We start from the raw sequence: 25,403 nt of genomic DNA on the forward strand, positions 1-25,403 counted from the left end.
CTTTGGATGCAACTCAGCATTCTTTGTCCTCCAAACACGATGAGTTTTTACCCAAAAGTTATATTTTGGTTTCATCTGACCATATGCCATTCTCCCAATCTTCTTCTGGATCATCCAAATGCTCTCTAGCAAACTTCAGACGGGCCTGGACATGTACTGGCTTAAGCAGGGGGACACGCCTGGCACTGCAGGATTTGAGTCCCTGGCGGCGTAGTGTGTTACTGATGGTAGGCTTTGTTACCTTGGTCCCAGCTCTCTGCAGGTCATTCACTAGGTCCCCCCGTGTGGTTCTGGGATTTTTGATTTTTGATAATTTTGACCCCACGGGGTGAGATCTTGCATGGAGCCCCAGATTGAGGGAGATTATCAGTGGTCTTGTATGTCTTCCATTTCCTAATAATTGCTCCCACAGTTGATTTCTTCAAACCAAGCTGCTTACCTATTGCAGATTCAGTCTTCCCAGCCTGGTGCAGGTCTACAATTTTGTTTCTGGTGTCCTTTGACAGCTCTTTGGTCTTGGCCATAGTGGAGTTTGGAGTGTGACTGTTTGAGGTTGTGGACAGGTGTCTTTTATACTGATAACAAGTTCAAACAGGTGCCATTAATACAGGTAACGAGTGGAGGACAGAGGAGCCTCTTAAAGAAGAAGTTACAGGTCTGTGAGAGCCAGGAATCTTGCTTGTTTGTAGGTGACCAAATACTTATTTTCCACCATAATTTGCAAATTAATTAATTAAAAATCCTACAGTGTGATTTTCTGGATTTTTTTTTCTTATTTTGTCTGTCATAGTTGAAGAGTACATATGATGAAAATGACAGGCCTCTCTCATCTTTTTAAGTTAGAGAACATGCACAATTGGTGGCTGACTAAATACTTTTTTGCCCGACTGTATATATGTATTTCTATATATTTTTTGCTTTGATTAAAGTAATTTGATGGTGTCTTGGGTGAGAAAAAAGTGCAATTTTCTTCAGAGCAATTAGCAATAAAGATTGACCTTTGGAATAAGCCCTGATGTTACAACAGAACAGGCAGTGAACTAATTGCTATTTGTGTAATGGTGCTGAGGGAGAGAGAGAGAGAGAGAGAGAGAGAGAGAGAGAGAGAGAGAGAGAATGAGAGATGCAACTCAGAGAGAGAGAGAGCGAGAGAGAGAGAGACCGCAGAATTAGGCCGATACCCGCTAATAATTAAAATCCAGAAAAGAGCCGTTAAATTCTACAACCACCTTAAAGGAAGCGATTCCCAAACCTTCCATAACAAAGCCATCACCTACAGAGAAATTAACCTGGAGAAGAGCCCCCTAAGCAAGCTGGTCCTGGGGCTCTGTTCACAAACACAAACAGACCCCCACCGAGCCTCAAGACAGTTACACAATTAGACCCAACCAAACCATGATAAAACAGAAAGATAATTACTTGACACATTGGAAACAATTTACAAAAAAATAGAGCAAACTAGAATGCTATTGACTATGTACAGACTCAGTGAGCATACGTAGCCTTGCTATTGAGAAAGGCCGCCAAAGGCAGACCTGGCTCTCAATAGAGCTATGTGCAGACCACAAAATTAGGTGGAAACTGAGCTGCACTTCCTGCCAAATGTATGACCATATTAGAGACACATATTTCCCTCAGATTACACAGACCCACAAAGAATTTGAAAACAAATCCAATTTTGATAAACTCCCATACATATTGGGTGAAATACCAGCATGCCGTCACAGCAGAAAGATTTGTGACTTGCCACAAGAAAAGGGCAACCAGTGAAGAACAAATACAACCTATATTTATGTTGATTTATTTTCCCTTTTGTACTTTAACAATTTGCACATCACTACAACACTGTATATAGACATAATATGACATGTAAACATATGTTTGCCATGCCAATAAGAAACAAAGAAAGAAAGAAAGAAAGAAAGAAAGAAAGAAAGAAAGAAAGAAAGAAAGAAAGAAAGAAAGAAAGAAAGAAAGAAAAAGAGAGGGGAAGAAAGAGAGAGAGAGAGAGATAGAGAAAGATATGACAGCAACACAGTCCTCTATCTCTCTTTTCCTGACACACACTTACTCTGATCCACATACTGCTTGATACATCAAGTCATCAAGCTACAGTAGCATGGATACTACAGATACTCTTTCACTATTACCTCCAGCACAGTTTGGCGATAATGACCAACATAAGGCACCAATGAGGTGTGACAAACTATCGGCTTCACAGTGTTTGATGAGGTTGACTGTTGTAGTGAACCTTGTGTAAGTGTTCCTACTAGCGGCCGTCTTTGCTCATCTGTGACGGAGAGAGTGTGGACATTCAGTAAGAAGGAACCGTCTGTTCTAAATCATGTCTGAGCTTGCAGGTTACCTGTGTCCCTGACTCGGTCATCTAACTACAGTACTCTCTCTCATTACGTCTGAATTATCCCCCTTGGTTCGTCTGTTACTCCTCTACTTGTTGACCTTCAAATGGAAGGGTCATCATAATTCAAGAGCTCTGATTGTAAATTCTAAAAGCTTGTGTTTAATTATGTTTGTACCAACACGGCATCGGAACCGCTTATGATTTTCAACCTCTCGGTCAGATTAAAAGGTCAGGTGCTTTTAATTAGATTTGAATATTTGATATGTCCCTTCGGTGTTCAGGTCACCGCCATCAGACAGATATCAATACAAAGGAATTAAAGATGGCGTCTCTGGGTTGCCATCGTGTTTATTTCGACCATAAGATATCATAAGGACACATTTTCGAAGCAGACTATTGAAGGCTGCTATGGTACCAAGGGACTGAAAAAGCCTGTTGACACTTCATATAGCTTTAGGCAGTACTGATCTCATATCACCATGCCAAATTCCAAATCGTTTTCTGATCCTCATGGCACTATTGGACAGGTTCCTGCTTATGCTTTTTGCCGTTTTCTTCCGGAGATTAAAAAGACGGTTAAGGGATGAAACCGGTTTTTCTCCCAGCATGCAACATTTAAGAGCACTATTACCTCAGAGCCCTATCACTTCTTTTAGCAAGTCATTGGCCTTGATGCTGGATACTCGACCCAGTCACTCAATGACCGGTTGAAGACAAAGTGGCTGTTTTAGGCTGGGTAGATATTTAACGCGTCAGACATCAGACCTGAACATTGCAAACATACTAACAACGATAACCATACAGGCTATGTATTCTCCCAACAGAAGCACCCTACTTTAAATGCTCCCCCATCATCCACGAAGGTCCCAGACCCGTAAGTGGAGTGATGTATTGTGGGATGCTGCAGCGCTATTCGCCCCATCTTGGCTTTGAGTGAAGCCTGTAGGCTTGTTCCTGCTCTGCATTATCTCTACCGAGACGGAAATCTCCTGGTCCCTGCCTGTGCTGCGATGCCGTTGGATATGACTAGTTTCTTCCCACCTGACCTGCTGGTCAAGCCCTGCCAATCGCGGCACTTTGGACAAATCACCCCTTTCCCTGCCGGCACCACACCACACTGATCAGCACATTTATCTCTCTACCCTCTCTCACCCAGATGATGGCTCCTTCTCTCAGGTGAATGGGAAAAGTATTATGTTTCTGATTGTCCCTGCATCCATTACACACTGGCACATCATTTTTCATTAAGGTGACCACTTGCAGACAGCTGACAATAGTCTATTTCTATTCCATGGGATCTGTATCATATGTGTTATATCTACAGTTCTATCTATGTATTTTCTACAGTCATATGAATCCATGTGAGTGCGTCACAGACTGTACAACCATAGGCATTAAAAGAGAGAGTGTGGCATTTTGAGTCTGTCTGTCTGTTTGCTTGTTTGTTTCCACTGACTGACATTGCTGGTGACACATTCCCTCACAGATGGAGCAGTGGGACAAACACACTGGCCTCCCGCGGAGAAATGATTGATGGGAGAAACTTCTTGCTTGTTGAAAGAGAATTTTAACTCAAGTAAATCCCCTGGATTATAGCAAAACAATGTACTGGCAAAATTACAGTTTTAATGTCAATGTTTTTTGACACACAAGCTCAAGTATTCACTTTTGTCACATGACTGAAATGTGAACGTTGATTTAGGGGAAGTTTGTGTGGTTTATTTCTTAACACTAATTCATATACAGTGCCTTGCAAAAGTATTCATCCCCCTTGGTGTTTTTCCTATTTTGTTGCATTACAACCTGTAATTTAAATGGATTTTTATTTGGATTTCATGTAATGGACATACACAAAATAGTCAAAATTGGTGAAGTAAAATGAAAGAAATAACTAAGAAAAAAAATCTAAATTAAAAACTGAAAAGTGGTGTGTGCATATGTATTCACCCCCTTTGCTATGAAACCTCTAAATAAGATCCGCTGCAACCAATTACCTTCGGAAGTCACATAATTAAGTCCACAATTAATTAAGTCAATAATTAAGTCCACCATAATTAAGTCCATAATTAAGTTCACCTGTGTGCAATCTAAGTGTCACATGATCTCAGTATATAGACATCTGTTCTGAAAGGCCCCAGAGTCTGCAACACCACTAAGCACAGGGCACCACCAAGCAAGCGGCACCATGAAGACCAAGGAGCTCTCCAAACAGGTCAGGGACAAAGTTGTGGAGGAGTACAGATCAACAGATGAACATCCCACGGAGCACCATTAAATCCATTATTAAAAAATGGAAAGAATATGGCACCACAACAAACCTGCCAAGAGAGGGCCGCCCACCAAAATTCACTAGGCAAGGAGACCAAATCCAAGGCAAGGATGGCATTAATCAGAGAGGCAACAAAGAGACCAAAGATAACCCAGAAGGAGCAGCAAAGCTCCAAAGAGGAGATTGGAGTATCTGTCCATAGGACCACTTTAAGCAGTACACTCCACAGAGCTGGGCGTTACGGAAGAGTGGCCAGAAAAAAAGCCATTGCTTAAAGAAAAAAATAAGCAAACACGTTTGGTGTTCGCCAAAAGGCATGTGGGAGAAGGTACTCTGGTCAGATGAGACTAAAATTGAGCTTTTTGGCCATTAAGGAAAACGCTATGTCTGACGCAAACCGAACACCTCTCATCACCCCGAGAACACCATCCCCCAGTGAAACATGGAGGTGGCAGCATCATCCTGTGGGGATGTATTTCAACTGCAGGGACTGGGAAACTGGTCAGAATTGAAGGGATGATGGATGGCGCTAAATAAAGGGAAATTCTTGAGGGAAACCTGTTTCAGTCTTCAAGAGATTTGAGACTGGGACGGAGGTTCATCTTCCAGCAGGACAATGACCCTAAGCAAACTGCTAAAGCAACTCTTGAGTGGTTTAAGAGGAAACATTTACATGTCTTGGAATGGCCGGGTCAAAGCCCAGACCTCAATCCAATTGAGAATCTGTGGTATGACTTAAAGATTGCTGTACATTAGCAGAACCCATCCAACTTGAAGGAGCTGGAGCAGTTTTGTCTTGAAGAATGGGCAAAAATTCAAGTGGCTAGATGTGCCAAGCTTATATAGAGATACCCCAAGAGACTCGCAGCTGTAATTTCTGCAAAAGGTGGCTCTACAAAGTATTGACTTTGGGGGGTGAATAGTTATGCACACTCAAGTATTCTGTTTTATGTCTTATTTCTTGTTTGTTTCACGATAAAAAAAACTATTTTGCATCTTCAAAATGGTAGGCATGTTGTTGTGTAAATCAAATGATACAAACCCCTAACAAATCAATTTTAATTCCAGGTTGTAAGGCAACAAAATAGGAAAAATGCCTAGCGGGGTGAATACTTTCGCAAGCCACTGTATACTATGGCATATTGGCTAGTGGCAGAGTTGGGGTGGAGAATGAAGCATTTACATACAGCCAAGTCAGTGGCAAAGCATCTACAAGCCTCTCCAAGCACCCTCATGGTCGGAGCACTGCATTAGTGTCATTCTAATCTGAATAGCACACTGGAGGGGGGACTTTTATTGTCATCTTTAATGACACTGAGAGCACTCTGCAGACTTCAGCATTCATCAGGGAGGCATCTGGAGCATGCCTTTTACTCTGCATTTAGTCCGGTTATTAACTTTGTGGCTAGTTCCCAGTCTGTCTTCTAACGCATTGATCCGGTAATGGTCAATACAATCAACACATTCTGACATCTTCACGTCTGCTATGCCTTTGTGTACGTACATGCTAGATTGGTCCAAATATATTTCCGAATGTTTCACCAAATTGAATCAATGAGTCTCAGTGAAATCAAGGAGTGGATCAAATTCATTTGAGCTCAATCAAGTGACGTCCATGTCGTTGGTTTGGCCTTTAATCACCCAGGAGAAGACACGTTTGTTAAATGGTTTGAGGTTTGTTAAATGATTCCGACACTGAGTTGTGAACTCTTAACAGCAGCACATTAAACCCTGACAGGGCCATGACGGCACCCCAACTATAAACAGCTCAATAAGAGGCAGGCTTCGGGTACTTTTAATAACTTATTCAGCCCAGGCCAGATCGATTCAAATAATAGGAAAGCCAATATATCGATATAACCCTTAAAAGGCTATAAAACCCTGTGTATACAGCCAAGTTATCGTTACTCATTGTGTATTTATTATGACTTTTATTATTATGTGTTATTACTTTTCTACTCTTTCTCTATTTTCGTTCTCTCTGCATTGTTGGGAAGGGCCCGCAAGTAAGCATTTCACTGTTAGCCTCTTGAAATAGACTCGGGTTCTATCAAGGGTCTATGAGACAGAAACATGGCTCATAAAAACCTAATACATAGTAACCACTGTTATGTATGCTGGAAATTGGAGTGCTCGGACTGCTCCAGCGGGTTCAGTTAAACAACTGGATATTTTAAGTTGGGTGATTCAGGGTCAGTGCACTGCCAAAGGGTATAACATGAGTAATTACCTATCTAGGACTAAAGCAAACCGTTTCTGGTGACAGGCCTGCATTACCTCACCTGTAACTATTAACACCCTTTTCTAAATTCCCTTTATTTTATAACAACATAGTTCCCTTATGTTTTGTGAGAAGTTCAAAGTTAGTAAGGGATGTAGGCTACTCTATGGGAGTGTCCGTGATTCATGTAGCGTCTGGAGTTCTAGTGTCCGGCTCCCCTGTCAAGCTCCTCCGGCCAGCCTATTCCTAAACTAGACGGCTCTCAGAGTCTGTGATAGGTGGTGATGGGAAATAATAGCCTTATTGAGCTAGCACAAGCACTGTAACTCATTTGTTCTGAGGGCCCGGTGCTGACAGGCCAGCCTTGTCCCTCCTCTCCAGTGAAATTGACTATAAATCACTATTCCTCCCAGACCTGACACTTTATCAGAATACCAGCATTTTCCTGTATATGAAGACTATGAAGAGTGTGCAGACAGGAAGTAGGCCAGTTGCATGCTTTTAAAGTTGCTCCAAGGAAAAAGACACAGATAACCTGCCAATGTAAGGATTTACTGAGGCTCTGCCATGCCACTTACAACCATAGCGATATTTCATTGGGCTGCAAATATATCAACATCATGACATAGCACAATAGGAACTTCTTACAAACAGTAAAAAGGTATCATTAATTCAACTGAGCTGGGAAGACATCGGTGCCAAATCTATCATACATTCTCCATTTAACCTTTGCTTTGATTTTAACCTTGAACCATTGCTTAGTACTGTGCATAATGTAGCCAGCAATATTGTTCAGGCCTTAAGGCTAAAATACAGAGGTCATGATCAGTATTGATATGGAGAACTTTGGCACACAATATTTGGCATGAATCCCATACTAAGATGTCAGAAAGCTCCATTTCAATGGAGTTATTTGTTTATGCAAATGTCAGGTTGTTCCAGCCTGGATTAGATTCCTGGCTGACAGGAGACGTTATCCGTTTTTGGGCCAGGTGGGCCAGGTGTATCTGTCTGTCCCAGATTGGGAGGGACGTTTGTGAGCAGCTCTTATTGCATCAGCTCTCATCCTCCTCTCTGCCAGACTGTGACTATTTGCCTTGAAGCTAGAAGGCTGTCGGCTGCCATGGCTGGGACACCGTTTTATTTACTGTTGCCTGGGCTCAGGTTGAGGCTCAGACTGGAGCTCCATGGCTCTCTACGCCCACTCTACCCACTCTCCCATGCTCTACCCTGTCACTTCTTGTCAGTGCCAACAGTCCTCTGCCAATGGCCTCCACATTCAATTCCCAGAATATCTCTGGGCATGCCAATGGAATTGGTGAACAGGCCAAAGAGTTTGCCACTTTTAACCCATTCACATATTAAAGCACAAACACAATCCAGAAAGGGAGCACTCTTAAGAGTGCCCAGTTTGCCATTTGAGACATTTGACATGAATGTAAAATAAACATGGTGACACTTCCTCTCTACAGGCCCAAGCCCGAGCTACAAAAAAATACGGTTGTTGTTTATTCTCTCTCAAGTCACGTATTATTTCTATGTCAATCACTCTCCTGATAGACGATTGGCTTTCTCCTAGACAAGTCCCCCTTAGCTGATTGAGCGAGTTGAGACCTGTAAGGAGGATTGCGCCACGTAATGAAAAGAATACGCAGGGATTTGTACCATTTATTTATCTTAATTTGTTTCTGTGTGTGATCTTCCTGCCTTGGTGGGTCTCAATGGATTCTCTCCTGGTTAAACACATTACACCTACATTAATAAATCATGAGGCGACTAAACGTGAGCCAAATAAATCACACTAACTAACACACTATCACTTTACTGTTACTAATTAAAGTACCTGAAAAGAACCACCATGTAGAACATGCAGTGGAATCACACTCAGAACTACAAAGCCGCAGATGCCCTTTTCGTCAGTCAGGCAAAACGATGAGGAGCGATGAGTTGATGCCTCAGTGCCTCTTCTCCCTAGGAAAAAAAGTGACAAGGCCACTCGTGGGAACTGACGCTGGTGAATTGTGGAGGAAGCCAATGAACATTCTCTCTTTAAGAGATTTATTTCAGGCAAGTTAGAAGACTTAAAAAAGCAGTGCTGAAATGCAGCAGGGAGAACTCACTGAGAAAAAAGGCAATGTACTATGCAGATATACCAGGACTGAGTTTGTCAAAGTGTATATAGCCCCAAACCCATGTCATTTTCCAGCTGTTAATGACATTGACTGTTAATAAAACTATAATGCAACAGATGTCATTCCCTGATGCTTTTCAAACGTGCTAAGATATCTCTGAGGTGAAACTGTCAAATCCTCCAAAGGCAATTGAGGAGGAAGGAAGCCATTTTGGCACAGGCTATAGGAGAGTGAAGACTGTGAGACTAAGTGAGAGCTCCATCTGTTGCCATAGATCCCAGATAAGATTAAACAGTAACGACAGAGCAACAAGGAAGCACGATCGACTAAGAAATGTACAGACATTTCAAAGAGACTTCCTCACAGATAAACACAATCCAAATGGTGTGACAAAATACCCACACCTGTTCTCTTTCCTTTCTATGGGGATATATACTGAACTACAACTACCTTACCGGCAAATTAGCTTGACCAATAACACTACAATAATCCTTATCAATGGTGATACAACAATGGCATGTAATGTGGCCTCATTTGTGACCAAAAGCTACAGCAATATAATCTTCACGTCTCTACTTGACTCATGTCCACAGCTCTGATAATATCTGATCATGAGAAGCGCTCAGTCAGTGGTCAACATTAAGGGATTAGTCATTTCAGTTTCATTTTCCAAATGAAAACATAGTAGATGAAAGCACTTGAAGAAATGTCATAATCAAGGTACACGGCTGGTTTGGCTTTTAATTGGGTACAATATTAAACATTTTGACATTTTAATTACATCTTCTGCAATTTTCTCATACAAACATGAACAGACGACAGATTATGGAATAAATTCCCAGTTGAAACTAGAAAGTTTGAGCATGGGGGACCGAAGATATTGAGAGGGAGAGAGAGAGAGAGAGAGAGGGACCGAGAGGTGGAGGGAGAGAGAGAAGACACATTTGCATCTATATTGCGGTATTACCTTATTTCTTTGAACCAGGGGTGAAAGTAGATGTATTTGTTTTCCCTGTACGGGACCTCGTGTATGGACTTTTTGGATGGGCCTAATCATAGAATTACATATAGAATCGCTATTAATTTAATATGATCTCTTGTGGGCCTAGTAGTAAAGATGTATCTGAACTTAACTCAAATGTATTACCTCATACTGTGGAATAAACACAACCAGTCATGATCTTTCATCTGATTGTCAAAACGGCTCATGTACTGTAGGCTACCTCCGCACGTTTGTCTACTCACAAATGAATTCCAGCAGCCAAACAGTGTTCTATCCACCCGCCATTTGATTAATAAAAATAAACATCTGTTAAAGAACCGAAAAGTGTAAGGACATTTGGCGATTGTCATTATGCCTACACTTATACACATTATGCATGAATGGATGCATCTACCGCTGTCTCGGGCCGGGTATCTCTGCCTTGGAAAAATGTCAGCGTTCTCGTCAAACCACACCGTATTTTCAAGGCCTTCAGAAATTATTAACACCTCTTGACTTTTTCCACATTTTGTTGTGTTACAGCCTGAATTTTGCATTGATTAAATTACATATAGTCCTTCCTAACTCAGTTGACGGAGAGGAAAGAAACCTCTCAGGGATTTCACCATTGAGGCCAATGGTGACTTTAAAACAGTTTATTGGCAGTGAAAACTGAGGATAGATCAACAACATTGTAGTTACTCCACAATACTAACCTAAATGACAGAGTGAAAAGAAGGAAGCCGGTACATAATAAAAATATTCCAAAACCTATATTCTGTTTGCAACACGGCACTAAAGTAATACTGTGGCAAAGTAATTACAATTTTGTACTGAATACAAAGTGTTATGTTTGGGGCAAATCCAATACAACTCACTAAGTACCACTCTCCATATTTTCAAGCATGGTGGTGGCTTCATCATGTTATGGGTATGCTTGTTGCAGTTAAGGACTGGGGAGTTTTTCAGGAAAAAAAATTGTGCAATGGGGCTAAGCACAGGCAAAATCCTAGACCTTGAAGAATTTTGAAAATAATAATGGGCAAATGTTGCACAATCCAGGTGTGGAAAGCTCTTAAGAGACTTAACCAGACTTCGCAACTATCTCTTTCAGAAACAGCGAAGTAATGTGTAACGCATGATTAAATAGCATGCGAAAAAGACCATTAAAGACATATTATCCATGGCCTCTGTCCTCTGGCAGGTAATAATAAAAGGCTCTCCAGCTCTGTAGAGCTCTCAGCAGGTCACATTACCTTGGAGAGGTCCCCCACTTCCAGGTAGAAACAGATGATGAAGATGTTCCAGGTCACCCAGAGAACCAGCCACACTGCATACTATGGGAGAGGAGAGAGAGTGTGAGAGAGAGAGAGAGAGAGGAGGGGGAGAGAAGAAGCACACACCACTGAACAAACAGTATCACAGTATTAGAACACCACAAGCAATGTCAAGCTCAGAATAACACGCCAAAAACAAATGCATATTTTGATTCTCCTTAGTATCTGGGTTTCCACAGCCAGGATCATAGTGTTTCTTTGTAATTAATTATCTGCTGGGTATGTCTTCACACAGAATCTGCCTCCACACATCTGAATCATGCCAGAGCCAAACATTTAGTACCTCTTCTCGGTATTGAAGGTGTGTGTGTGTTTGTGTGTGTTGTGTGTGTGTTGTGTGTTGTGTGTTGTGTGTGGGAGGGCTGAGGCGTAGAGGCTCCTTAGAGATAGGGATGGAGGCTTATCAAAGCGTTTTGAAATGTGTCAAAATGAAACAACTCAATGTCCAATTGGCACTGAAGAACACAAAACATGATGTTACAGTTCAGTATGTCCTCATTTAGATCCCAGTACTGTCCAAATGTCTGAAAGGACACTCACAAGAAAGTTGGGGGCAAAATTAGTTTGACACCCCTGATCTAAGACACGGCGCCGCATCTATCGACATATCATGTACTTTTTTCGAAGCAGGCTATTTTGAAGCATGGGAAATCATTATCACAACACATGTTTTTTTCCCCCCGATTAAAATGGGAGAAGCGACTTTCTGGGAGAAGAAGAACTGTGAAGTCTGATAAGCAGAGCAGAGGAGAGATCTTCAGATAAAAGGATGCTTATCTGATCCTATTTTAAAGCAGACAGGTGATCCAGAATAAAATACTGGGCCATTGGAAATGGGAACTCAATTGCATTACATGTAGAAAGCTCATCCAAATATACAGTGGTGGAAAAAGTACTCGATGGTCATACTTGAGTAAAAGTATATATACCTTAGTAGAAAGTTACTCAAGTAAAAGTAAAAGTTACCCAGTAAAAACACTACTTGAGTAAAAGTCTAAAAGTATTTGGTTCTATATATACTTAAGTATCAAAAGTAAATGTAATTGATCAAATATACTTAAGACATCATTTACAAATGATGCATTTGTGTTTGGTGAGTCCGCCAGATCAGAGGTGCGTGAATTGGATGATTTTCCTGTCCTGCTATGCATTCAACATTTTGGGTGTCAAGGAAAATGTACAGTGTAAAAAGTACATTATTTTCTTTAGGAATGTAGTGAAGTAAAAGTTAAAGTTGTCAAAATATAAATAGTAAAGTAAAGTACAGATACTCCCAAAAACAACTTAAGTAGTACTTTAAAGTATGAATACTTAAGCACTTTACGCCACCGGAACTATATGCATCCACTTATCTGTTAAATGCACATGATCGAGGACAAATATCACTACAGGAGCCATAGCTGACACAAGTGGGGTGGCAGGTAGCCTAGTGGTTAGAGTGTTGGACCAGTAACCGAAAAGTTGCTAGATCAAATCCCCGAGCTGACAAGGTAAAAATCTGTCGTTCTGCCACTGAACAAGGCAGTTAACCCACTGTTCCTAGGCCATCATTGTAAATAAGAATGTGTTCTTAACTTTCTTGACTTGTTAAGAAAATTTGTACTTTATGACAGTAAGATCAAATATCTTTGTAGATATCATGCAGGTTTCTGGGATTTCAGTGAAAAGGCATCATAATCATCATGAATGTATAACCTGATGGATCAAAGAGGTATGGAGATGTGCGATATTATGGATAGAACACTGTAGCTAAAGAGGAACATTTACAGAAAGGGATACAGTATGGCAGTGTTTCCCAAACTAGGGGTCTTGACCCCATACGGGGTCGCCTGATTTGAAAATGGGGTCGCAAGATAAAATTTCCGCTTCATAGAACCGGGGTTAAGTCATTAACCTCCGGTAGCTGCTAGATGCAGTTTCTTCCTACAAACGTGGCACTATCTTTTGAATGGTTTAAGCTCCAAAATATTATGACCCCCATCACTGAAAAGACAAGACTTCTGTTTCCCACTGCAATACCCACAAGCCATGCAGGACTCATTAGAACAGAGTGGACAAGACCAGGCACTAAATCAGACTGGGGGGGAAATAACATCATCAATGATGATCATTTCTACACAGAAAATCATAAAAAATTATTGTCGGATGATCTTCTGAACAATATATTTTCTGATGCATTTCAGTCACTTCAAACCATACTTCCTTCAGATTGAAATACTGTCTAAAGTACTGTCAGACTGATTTGTAATAGACTGCGATAGACCCATTTTAAAAAGTTAACATTGACCGGTGATGATTTTTCTTTTTTTTACATGGTGGGGTCACAAACATTCTTTGATATCAAAATGGGGTTGTGGGGCCCAGAAAGGTTTGGAAACCCCTGTAGTATGGGGACTGTCCCATCATTGGACCGGGCCTCAGTAGATAGGGGGGGGGGGGGGGGGGGGGGGTTCTATCCTCTCCCGTAGTCATGGGGACTCCTTGGTAATGTGTTGGGAATGACTGACTCTCACCCAAGATGGCCTCAGAGGGGGAGAGGATGAGAGAGGGGGAGATACCACTGCAAGCTGTCACAGGTAATGTCGGCCGGCACATGCTGTACGTACAATTTATACAGTGAATCAGCTGAAACGCCCGAGGGGAGGGTTGAAGGTCAATACTACATGCCTTCCTCCCAACTGGAGTGCGGCTGTCTGGCTGACACGTCTCTCGAAGTAGACGTGTGGCGGCATAATGATTCTCCCACGTCTGTGAGGTGGAGCAGGACTAGGCCAAGCCATTGACTTCAATTAGGGCCATAATCCAAACTGGTACGTGAGCTGGTGATGGTCTCTAAACCCAGGGGGGTGGAGGTTGGAGGGAGCAGTAGGGGGCAATCCATGAATGTGTTAGGGCACAAGTGTATATGTTTCCAGGCCTAATTCACCAGACCATTGACAGAGGGGGAGAGCCGCCACGGAGGAAGGTTTTACCGCCTCTATAATCTGACATGTTGTCAAGACATTAGATCCAGAAAATGGGTGAGTGTAGTGGAACCTAATTTGGCCTTTCTCCAGCTACTGGCAAGAGCCATGTTAAATTAGAATAAAAATTCATCTGCTCTGACAGCATTACCAAAACGGATATAAGCAAGAGTAATATTGGACAGTAAAGCCATTTATCTTTACAGGCATAGACTTTGATAGCTGAGGCTGATAGTGGGTTGAGGCTCCATTTCTTCAGGGGAGGAGTGGGTGAGGAGGAGGGGCTGTCAAGGTAATCTCCCTGCTGTATGACAGCAGCTCTCTGACGGCTGACGGACAAGTCAAAATGCCTGGGTTTTAAGTCTCCATAATATAAACTCAGCAAAAAAAAAACGTCCCTTCCTCAGGACCCTGTCTTTCAAAGATAATTTGTACAAATCCAAATAACTTCACAGATCTTCATTGTAAAGGGTTTAAACACTGTTTCCCATTCCCATGCTTGTTCAATGAACCATAAACAATTAATGAACATGCACCTGTGGAACGGTCGTTAAGACACTAACAGCTTACAGACGGTAAGCAATTAAGGTCACAGTTATGAAAACTTAGGACACTAAAGAGGCCTTTCCACTGACTCTGAAAAACACCAAAAGAAAGATGCCCAGGGTCCCTGCTCATCTGCATGAACGTGCCTTAGGCATTCTGCAAGGAGGCATGAGGACTGCAGATGTGGCCAGGGCAATAAATTGCAATGTCCGTACCGTGAGACGCCTAAGACAGCGCTACAGGGAGACAGGACGGACATCTGATCATCCTCACAGTGCCAGACGTCGTATAACAACACCTGCACAGGATCGGTACATCCGAACATCACACCTGCGGGACAGGTACAGGATGGCAATAACAACTGCCCGAGTTACACCAGGAATGCACAATCCTTCCTTCAGCGCTCAGACTGTCCGCAATAGGCTGAGAGAGGCTGGACTGAGGGCTTGTAGGCCTGTTGTAAGGCAGGTCCTCACCAGACATCACTGGCAACAACGTCGCCTATGGGCACAAACCCACCGTCGCTGGATCAGACAGGACTGGCAAAAAGTGCTCTTCATTGACGAGTCGCAGTTTTGTCTCACCAGGGGTGATGGTCGGATTCGCGTTTATTGTCAAAGGAGTGAGCATTACACCGAGGCCTGTACTCTGGAGCGGGATTGAATTGGATTTGATTTGATTTGATTTGATCTGGAGAGTCCATCATGGCCTGGGGTGGTGTGTCAAAGCATCATCGGACTGAGCTTGTTGTCATTGCAGGCAATCTCAATGCTGTGCATTACAGGGAAGACATCCTCCTCCATCATGTGGTACTCTTCCTCCAGGCTCATCCTGACATGACCCTCCAGCATGACAATGCCACCAGACATACTGCTCGTTCTGTGCATGATTTCCTGAAAGACAGGAATGTCAGTGTTCTGCCATGGCCAGCGAAGAGCCTGGATCTCAATCCCATTGGAAGAACTGGCAAATCTGGTGCAGTCCATGAGGAGGAGATGCACTGCAGTACTTAATGCAGCTGGTAACACCAGTTACTGACTGTTACTTTTGATTTTGACCCCCCCTTTGTTCAGGGACACATTATTCCATTTCTGTTAGACACATGTTCAGTTTTTGTCTCAGTTGTTGAATCTTGTTATGTTCATACAAATATTTACACATGTTAAGTTTGCTGAAAATAAATGCAGTTGACAGTGCGAGGACGTTTCTTTTTTTTTTGCTGAGTTTACATGTATGGTTTGATTGAAAGGTTGTCAAGATGAGAGACTTATTTCAGGTAGGAGAGTCTTGAATTAATATGTATTCCTGCTCTCTTTATTTGTATACTGTGTAGGTCAATGGTCATAGGTCTTGACATCATATCAGTTATAAGACTATGTACATTATTATTGTTCACTATAAATATAAATGCAATCAATAAATATGAACATGTAATATTACCTTTTGTAAATAAAATAGGTAACATGTAAGATATATTAATTGCTTCATAACACCACTTTCCATAAAACCACTTATCCCAAGATTAATATCCCAATATATTAATGTATGACTCCATAGGAAATCAAGGAAGATATAACTCACCCCGGTCACGTATCTTGGTCTGAACTGTACAGTCCCAAAGAGGCCCAAGATGACTGTGATGATGTGCACAAAGTTTGTGAGGATGGGAGCCCACTGGTACCCAAGGAAGTCAAATATTTGTCGTTCCAATATGCTGATCTGTAAGGGAAATGGAGAGAAATGAAATTAACTTTAGTATCAGACAAAATCGATGTCATCTTGTTTGCTACAAGATTTGGGGCTGCAGGTACTCTAGTGGTTAGCATCTTGGCCCAGTAAACTAAAGGTTGCTTGATCGAATCCCCGAGCTGACATGGTAAACATCTGTCATTCTGCCCCTGAACATGGCAGTTAACCCACTGTTCCTAGGCCGTCATTGTAAATAAGAATTTGTTCTGAACTGACTTGCCTAGTTAAATAAAGGTACACAAAGAAAGATGCCTGTGTACAGTTGTGGGCCATGTCAACTTTTTATTGCTGATCTGCTGGAGGGTATCAGAGCCCTGAGAGATGTGCTGGAGTGATGTATTTCAACATTTGTGCTGGAAGGGAGGGAGGACAGGGAAATCTGCTTGAACACCACACCAAGGGGTCGTGACACCGGCGTCTTCTCTCTCCTCCTCCCCATCACACAGCTGTCTCGAATTGCCCGAGAGGGGCAGAGTTCCTCAGGGTCGTGTCCCCACCCACCTCGATGTTGGCCTCTGCGGGAAATTGAAGCTGGCAAGGCTAGACCCCTCTGCCCAGACCGTTTGGGTCTCAGTGTCTGATTGGACATGACACCAGTGTTGATACGACTATCAGCCATGGCACTTCAAAGGGCTGCGGTAAGGGGAAGGATAACAGTGTGTCCCAACAGTGTCAGAGCTAGATAGCGCTTCATAGCACTGATGCTAATGGTTCCCAAATCCCAACAACTACAGGATGCTTTAAACTCAACTTCATATCTGCAACTAACGATCTTCTTATTTTATAGTCCTTACTAATAAAGCTATGTCTGCGCACTCCAATTTTTACAGTTGGTGGAGTAAAACAAAATGCCTGTGGGATAATTGGATTGCCCTCGCTGTAAATTCCATGTGAACGGATAGAAAATGGCCTTTAAATATTTGTGAGATCTCAGTTTAACGAACCACCGCCTGTATTAAAGAACTGTGCACTTGCACAGGCAGTATTTTCCTGACTGGAATTCCTCGCTAGTGTTCCTTCGACTGACTGTTGATGAGCTTTGACTATCACAACAGATGCCACAACTAAATTAACTTCCCCTGTGGGTGCTCAGTGATACATTCCCCATGCCGCTAGGCAATACTTCATAAATGTACTTTCAAGTCGTCAAAACACCAAGTTTCTCTCTATTAAATCCAGTCTGTCCATGGCTCAGTCCAGCCCAGGGCTGACCAGCTCACAACGCTGCTCCTGCCCCATTCTGTCTGTCTGTCTGTCTCTGGCAACCTAGCTAGTCACTATACATCTGGGCACTGTATGAGTACGGCTCATAGATCATACATTAATCCGAATGCACAGTTGGGTCCAAATGACAGGATTCGAATGTCATTCCAGGTACAAACAATAACTCACAAACTCACTGCTCCCAGAAGAGTTCGTAAATAAATTATAGTATTTTCAGGGAACTTGCCTGCTAAACAGAGGCTAAGCTTTGCATTTTTTCTATATATATTTTTTTACATTTTATTGAAATGATTCCCTATGCATGCCAGCTATAACTATAGAGCTCAGCCTACCTTGTTCCGTTGTATGACATGTAATGATCCTCTTTAATGCTTTGTTTATGAGAACTATTGCTCAGGGAATGACATGTCTCTCCATGTACAGGACCTTTATTGAAATAGTCCCGGCACAACTGTTACTCATCCAGCAGGAACTGATAAATTATGCACATTTTGTTTTGAAAATATAACCAAACGAAGTGCATGTATTCCACCACTGTTAGGTGGGGCGGCAGGTAGCCTAGTGGTTAGTGCATTGGGCCAGTAACTGGAAGGCTGGTTCGAATCCCCGTGCTGACAAGGTTCAAATCTGCCGTTCTGCCCCTGAGCAAGGCAGTTAACCCACTGTTCCCTGGGCGCCGAAGACATGGATGTCGATTAAGGCAGCCCCCTGCACCTCTCTGATTCAGAGGGGTTGGGTTAAATGCGGAAGACACATCTCAGTTGAATACATTCAGTTGCACAACTGACTAGGTATCCCCCTTTCCCTTTCAATCATGTGGTATGCCAAGCGGTTCCTGACACCTACTGTATGTTTATCTGGGCCAGCCTCCACAATTACTATACCGTCATTTCATGTATCAGTGGAATGAAAGGAAAACTGGTATTTTTCCATCTGTTTCCCCAGTAAATTAGTTCCCTAATCTAAAACCACACAACATACAGTCAGAACAGAGCGAGTCAGAGTCAGGGAACCACGCTAGCTCCTCCATGCCACTACCACCCTACAACACTAGCTCCTCCACACCACTACCACCCTACAACACTAGCCTCTCCACACCACTACCACCCTGCAACAATAGCTCCTCCACACCACTACCACCCTGCAACGCTAGCTCCTCCACACCACTACCACCCTACAACACTAGCCTCCCCACACCACTACCACCCTACAACTATAGCCTCTCCACACCACTACCACCCTACAACACTAGCCTCTCCACACCACTACCACCCTGCAACGCTAGCTCCTCCAAGCCCCTACCACCCTGCAACGCTAGCTCCTCCACACCGCTACCACCCTGCAACGCTATCTCCTCCACGCCCTTACCACCCTGTAACACCAGCTCCTCCACACCACTACCACCCTACAACACTAGCTCCTCCACACCCCTACCACCCTACAACACCAGCTCCTCCACACCACTACCACCCTACAACACCAGCTCCTCCACACCACTACCACCCTGCAACACTAGCTCCTCCACACCACTACCACCCTACAACACCAGCTCCTCCACACCACTACCACCCTACAACACCAGCTCCTCCACACCACTACCACCCTGCAACACTAGCTCCTCCACACCACTACCACCCTGCAACACTAGCTCCTCCACACCACTACCACCCTGCAACACCAGCTCCTCCACACCACTACCACCCTACAGCACTAGCTCCTCCACACCACTACCACCCTGCAACGCTAGCTCCTCTACACCACTACCACCCTGCAACGCTAGCTCCTCTACACCACTACCACCCTGCAATGCTATCTCCTCCACGCCCTTACCACCCTGCAACGCTAGCTCCTCCACACCACTACCACCCTGCAGCGCAATCTCCTCCACGCCCCTACCACCCTGCAACGCTAGCTCCTCCACACCACTACCACCCTGCTATGCTATCTCCTCCACGCCCTTACCACCCTGCAACGCTAACTCCTCCACACCACTACCACCCTGCAATGCTATCTCCTCCACGCCCCTACCACCCTGCAGCGCTAGCTCCTCCACAACACTACCACTCTGCAATGCTATCTCCTCCACGCCCTTACCACCCTGCAACGCTAGCTCCTCCACACCACTACCACCCTGCAATGCTATCTCCTCCACGCCCCTACCACCCTGCAACGCTAGCTCCTCCACACCACTACCACCCTGTAAAGCTATCTCCTCCACGCCCTTACCACCTTGCAACGCTAGCTCCTCCACACCACTACCACCCTGCAACGCTAGCTCCTCCACACCACTACCACCCTGCAACGCTAGCTCCTCCACACCACTACCACCCTGCAACGCTAGCTCCTCCACACCACTACCACCCTGCAACGCTAGCTCCTCCACACCACTACCACCCTGCAACGCTAGCTCCTCCACACCACTACCACCCTGCAATGCTATCTCCTCCACGCCCCTACCACCCTGCAACGATAGCTCCTCCACACCACTACCACCCTGCAACGCTATCTCCTCCACGCCACTACCACCCTACCAAGCCCTCTTATCAAAGCTCCTTCCTGTCTAACATTACACACATCAGGTCCTCCTCTCAGAGGCATTGTTAACATGTTTCTGCTGAACAGAAAAAGGCACAAAGAAAATAAATGGTGTTAATTAGCAGCACTCCATGGCATTTCCATGGCATTGGAGAATGAGAAGCCCTCCTGAAAAGCTGCCTGCACCTCACCATATCCGCAACTAAAGCAGGGAGCCCAGAGAGTCCTGAAGGGAGCCCATATGGCAGCTCAAAAGCATCCTGCCGCCTGGATTAGAAGGGTAAACAACAAGGAAACATGGTATATAGCCTGCAATTAAACATGCCGTGCTTCCACAGCGCATTCATAAGCCTCAACACAAATAACAGCCATTGGTGAATCGTAACCCCTAGCATTAGTTACCTGATAATGTCTCAATGTCAAAGCTGCCTGATAAAGGTTCTCCGACTATGCAGTTGGGAGTGCCTGGTATTATTGGAGGAACTCCAAAAGACCCAGAGAGCTCAGCTGCCTCAGTATCACAGGCCCTGTCCAATGGTGAGAGAGAAGCTGTAGGGTTTTGCTTACTGCCTGACACAGAGAGAAACACCTCAGGCTATTGTTGAAGTCAGAGGGCCTCCCTAGTCATTAATGTTGTAACTGAGCCTCCTTTTATCATCACACATGTAAACAGCTCTCTCAAGCAGCTGTGCACAAAGTGAAATATTTATCAAGCAATTATCCATACATGAGTAATTATAAACATACATTTGGGGGAACCAATTATTGAGCGGGGCAGTAGAATGACCCTATTCACCAGGGAAATAACAGAGGGGATCCAAATAACATGTCAGATCTCAAGAGAAGGAATTTCTCAGTGAGTTATAACCCTTTATCGAACTAAAGACATCTGCAAGGGCAATCGGTAGGCCCTACAACAGTAATACGACTTTGAAAAATGCAATTAGTAAACCATTAAACTGTACAGATCTGTCATTATACTGCCATTGGGGTTTCTTCACTCATGGTAAAATAGTCTTCTTTTTTTTTTACTGTCGGGAAAGGTCAGCTCCTCCTACACAGAGAATTCAGTTGATAATTCTGTTTGGTGAGGCTGTTTTACATAACACCTTCATTTTACCCTCCTGAAAAGAGTTGGAGAGAACCTCATTACTGAGGTACAACACAAGGATGATTACGGTAAAAGAAGTACACACTCCAACTCTACAACTGCTGATTGAAATGGAAGTTTATCCTCCTGGCTTCGTCAAAGCATAGGGTTTTTCTTTTTTCCCCTCCTTATGTGGAGGAGACATGAGCTGCCTCTAATCACTGAGAGAGAGAGAGAAAAAAGCCTATCAATCAGTGGTGGCAGCATGAATAGAGATGCAGCCTCATGTTGCATTCAGACAAGGCTCGGGAGGCTGTACGACACACAGCGGCTCTGACCAGAGCACATTAGCCCCAGAGTGTGGGGAGGTAATGTGAAGCCTGGGCTAGGGGCTCCCTCTCATGCAGAATCACAGATGAGGGCGTCACCATTGTCCGTCACTACGGCTACAAATCCACCTACAAATGCTCAGGTGTTTAGAACCTGGGGGAGTGAAACTCATTTGATTTGTTCATAGCATCAACACTTATCGATGGCACGATGGGCGTTCTGCTACGCAGCAACTGATAAACAAGCAGACATATTATAAGGTTATTTACCGTTCGATTAATGTACAGTAGGAGTCAGAGGCTCTAATAATAATCTTAGTCTGAAATTGAAAATTGTACTGTAGCACACACTACGTGTACAAAAAATGAAGAACACTTTCTTAATATTGAGTTTCAGTCAAGGCTTAAAAATCTGTCTCTAACCTGTCTCTTTTCCCCTTTATCTACACTGATTGTAGTAGATTTAATAAGTGACATCAATAAGAGATCATAGCTTAAACCTGGATTCACCTGGTCAGTCTATGTCATGGAAAGAGCAGGTGTCCTTAATGTTTTGTACACTCAGTGTATACATGTCAGTTCATTTATGTCCCTGCAGTCAGTAGGCTACTGGATAAATCTCTTCCTTCTGTATATCAACCCAATCCCATGCTTGAGATGGTTTCATAATTTATTCACTGTGAAAGTGAGAAAAGAAATGTATTCAAAATATATTCAGGCTAGATAATTTAAAAAGGTTTGAAACAAGTCGCTCACATCTGCAGTGGGTAGGGCTGCCTCTCAAAACACTCTTGGATGGAAAGAAAACACTTGAGAATTGTATGATCAAAATGAATATGCAGATTTCTCAGCGATAGGCTACACCACTTGTGCATAAACAGTTAGACATGATATTCATGAGACGATCTTAACGCTATATCTAATCTGATAAATAATAAATCAGAACAACCCTTTGCCAATATAAACAAGTAAAAAATATATATACGTTTTATTTTTATTTTACTAGATAAAATATCAAACAATAGCAACATACTTCATAAATGCTGACATTTTGGTGTGAATTTATTATCGCTCCCAGTTTAATTTTTGTTTTTATTAAATGGAAAAAACAACTAATAATATATGCAAAAGTTTCATGAAATATTGACCAACATCATGTGCATGTGTCAGATGACAGAATAATTGTGAAATCATAAGTCATGAAAAATGTATGCATTATCACAACTTCCTTCAGGGAAGTGGGAAGAGATAAAAGACGCAGCTTTGGTGGAAGTGGAATCACTAAATATGAAGCACCCAGAGATGGTAGAGGGATATATATGGGGTGATGAAAGCATTCTGACAATAAAGGTGTACCCAGTACAACTCCTTGGGGAACACCATACTTCTCTGCTGAATACAATGACAAGCATTCAGAGCCTGAGATATGCACATATTAATTCAGCTGCCTTTGTTCTGCCATAGCAGTAGTCACCTTCTGCACTGTTACACTTGATGAGAAGATCTACCATTCTAACACAGTTGAACTTGAAGAACAACAAGACTTCAACTGAGAGGAACATATCTGAGAATCAATCAATACGCCCATGATGATTTTGTTTCTTCTTTTCCTGTGGTTTTATGAACTGTACCTTTGCGAGTACATGAAAAGTGATGATGCTGATGAAGTCGGTGTAAAGTTAAAGTTTCATATACACAACAAAAGGCTTTTAGAGGCTTGGAAGATCCTACCACAACTATGCATTGTCAAATCAAACTAAGGACACAACAAGCCGTAGACGTGTTTGTATTCACACGTGCTAGCATAATCATATACTGTTTGGATTACCACAACTTTTTATATATTCCATGGGAAAAAGCATTCTGCCACTACAGAATATACATATATCCCAGTGATACAGACTAATGATATCCCTGAAAAACAACTCACTGAGACAGATAAAGCTGAGATGTCCGCCAACTTCATAGACCATTAAGCTTACAGCATCGTCTGTACAATGGGAGCGTATTGACAGTCCTTCATTTGTACCTTTCAGGCAATTAGATGTCAGTGGCAAAGAGCAGCCATTTAGTTCGTGTGTGCTTAAAAATGACTTGATCATTAAATTAGCCTACGTATTTTCATACCTTCATGAAAAGGTATGCAGTAGTGAGAGAAAATGCACATGGCCATGAATAATTCGTCAAAAGCACATCACTGGATTTTTTTAATGCATTTTATTATTTGGGGTATTTTTACCAGTTAGTGATGGTGAGAAATAAGGATGATAATGACCAAAAATACATTCAAAACGTACACTACATGACCAAAAGTATGTGGACAACAGCTTGTCAAACATCTAATTCCAAAATCATGGGTATTCATATGGAGTTGGTCCCCATTTTGTTACTTGGAAGGTTTTCCACTAGATGTTGGAACATTGCTGCAGGGAGTTGCTTCCATTCAGTCAAAAGAGCATTAGTGAGGTCGAGCACTGATGCTGGGAGATTAGGTCTGGCTTGCAGTCGGCGTCCCAATTCATCCCAAAGGTGTTCGATGTGGTTGAGGTCAGGGCTCTGTGCAGGCCAGTCAAGTTATTCCACACCGATCTCGACAATCCCTTTCTGTATGGACCATGCTTTGTGCACAGGGGCATTGTCATGCTGAAACAGGAAAGGGTCTTCCCCAAACTGTTTCCACAATGTTGGAAGCACAGAATCGTTGTAGCATTAAGATTTCCCTTCACTGGAACTAAGGTTCCTAGCTTGAACCATGAAAAACAGCCCCAGACAACTATTATTACTCCTCCAGCCAACTTTACAGTTGGCACTATGCATTGGGGTAGGTAGCAGTATCCTAGCATCCACCAAACCCAGATTCGTCCGTCGGACTGCCAGATGGTGAAGCGTGAATCATCACTCCAGAGAACGTGTTTCCACTGCTCCAGAGTCCAATGGTGGTAAGCTTTACATCACTCCAGCAGACGCTTTGCATTGCACATGGCGATATTAGGCTTGTGTGCTGCTGCTTGGCCATGGAAACCCATTTCATGAAGCTCCCGACTAACAGTTATTGTGCTGATCATGCTTCAGAGGCAGTTTGGAACTCAGTATTGAGTGTTACAACCGAGGACAGACGATTTTTACGCTCTTCGCTCTTTGGCATTCAGCAGTCCTATTTTGTGATCCTGTGTGCCCTACCACTTCGGGGCTGAGACGTTATTGCTCCTAGACGTTTCCACTTCACAATAACAGCACTTACAGTTGACCGGGGCAGTTCTAGCAGGGCAGAAACTTGACAAACTGACTTGTTGGAAAGGTGGCATCCTGTGACAGTGCCATGTTGAAAGTCACTGAGCTCTTCAGTAAGGCCATTCTACTGCCAATGTTTGTCTATGGAGAATGCATGGCTGTGTGCTCGATTTTATACACCTGTCAGCAACGGGTGTGGCTGAAATAGCCAAATCCACTAATTTGAAGGGGTGTCCACATACTTTTGTATATATAGTGTATGATATTGTTATACAAAAAAAAATAAAAAAAATAAAGGGCAAATAAGACACACATTAGGGTATTTTGTGCGTTCTAATCTACAGATATATGTGCCAGTAATCGTACTCTAGTCATGTGCGGTATGTTCCCATTGAAGACGCCTCTGTGAATGTAGGCTACATGTAGAGTCTTC

General features: G+C 43.1%; 1 protein-coding gene across 3 annotated transcripts in view; it reads right to left on the bottom strand.

Moving 5' to 3' along the window:
- nkain2 (sodium/potassium transporting ATPase interacting 2) overlaps nt 1-25,403 on the bottom strand; it is a 163,951-nt gene that overhangs the window by 66,476 nt on the left and 72,072 nt on the right. For all 3 annotated transcript variants that reach the window (XM_021600369.2, XM_021600370.2, XM_021600371.2), the window contains exons 2-3: nt 16,394-16,531; nt 11,223-11,303 (exon numbers count right to left, since the gene is read on the bottom strand). In XM_021600369.2, the coding sequence (XP_021456044.1) occupies nt 11,223-11,303; nt 16,394-16,531 (219 nt within the window). The remainder of the gene's footprint in view (nt 1-11,222; nt 11,304-16,393; nt 16,532-25,403) is intronic.

The sequence above is a fragment of the Oncorhynchus mykiss genome, chromosome 4 (assembly GCF_013265735.2).
Source record: "Oncorhynchus mykiss isolate Arlee chromosome 4, USDA_OmykA_1.1, whole genome shotgun sequence".
In the NCBI taxonomy this organism is placed as follows: Eukaryota; Metazoa; Chordata; class Actinopteri; order Salmoniformes; family Salmonidae; genus Oncorhynchus; species Oncorhynchus mykiss.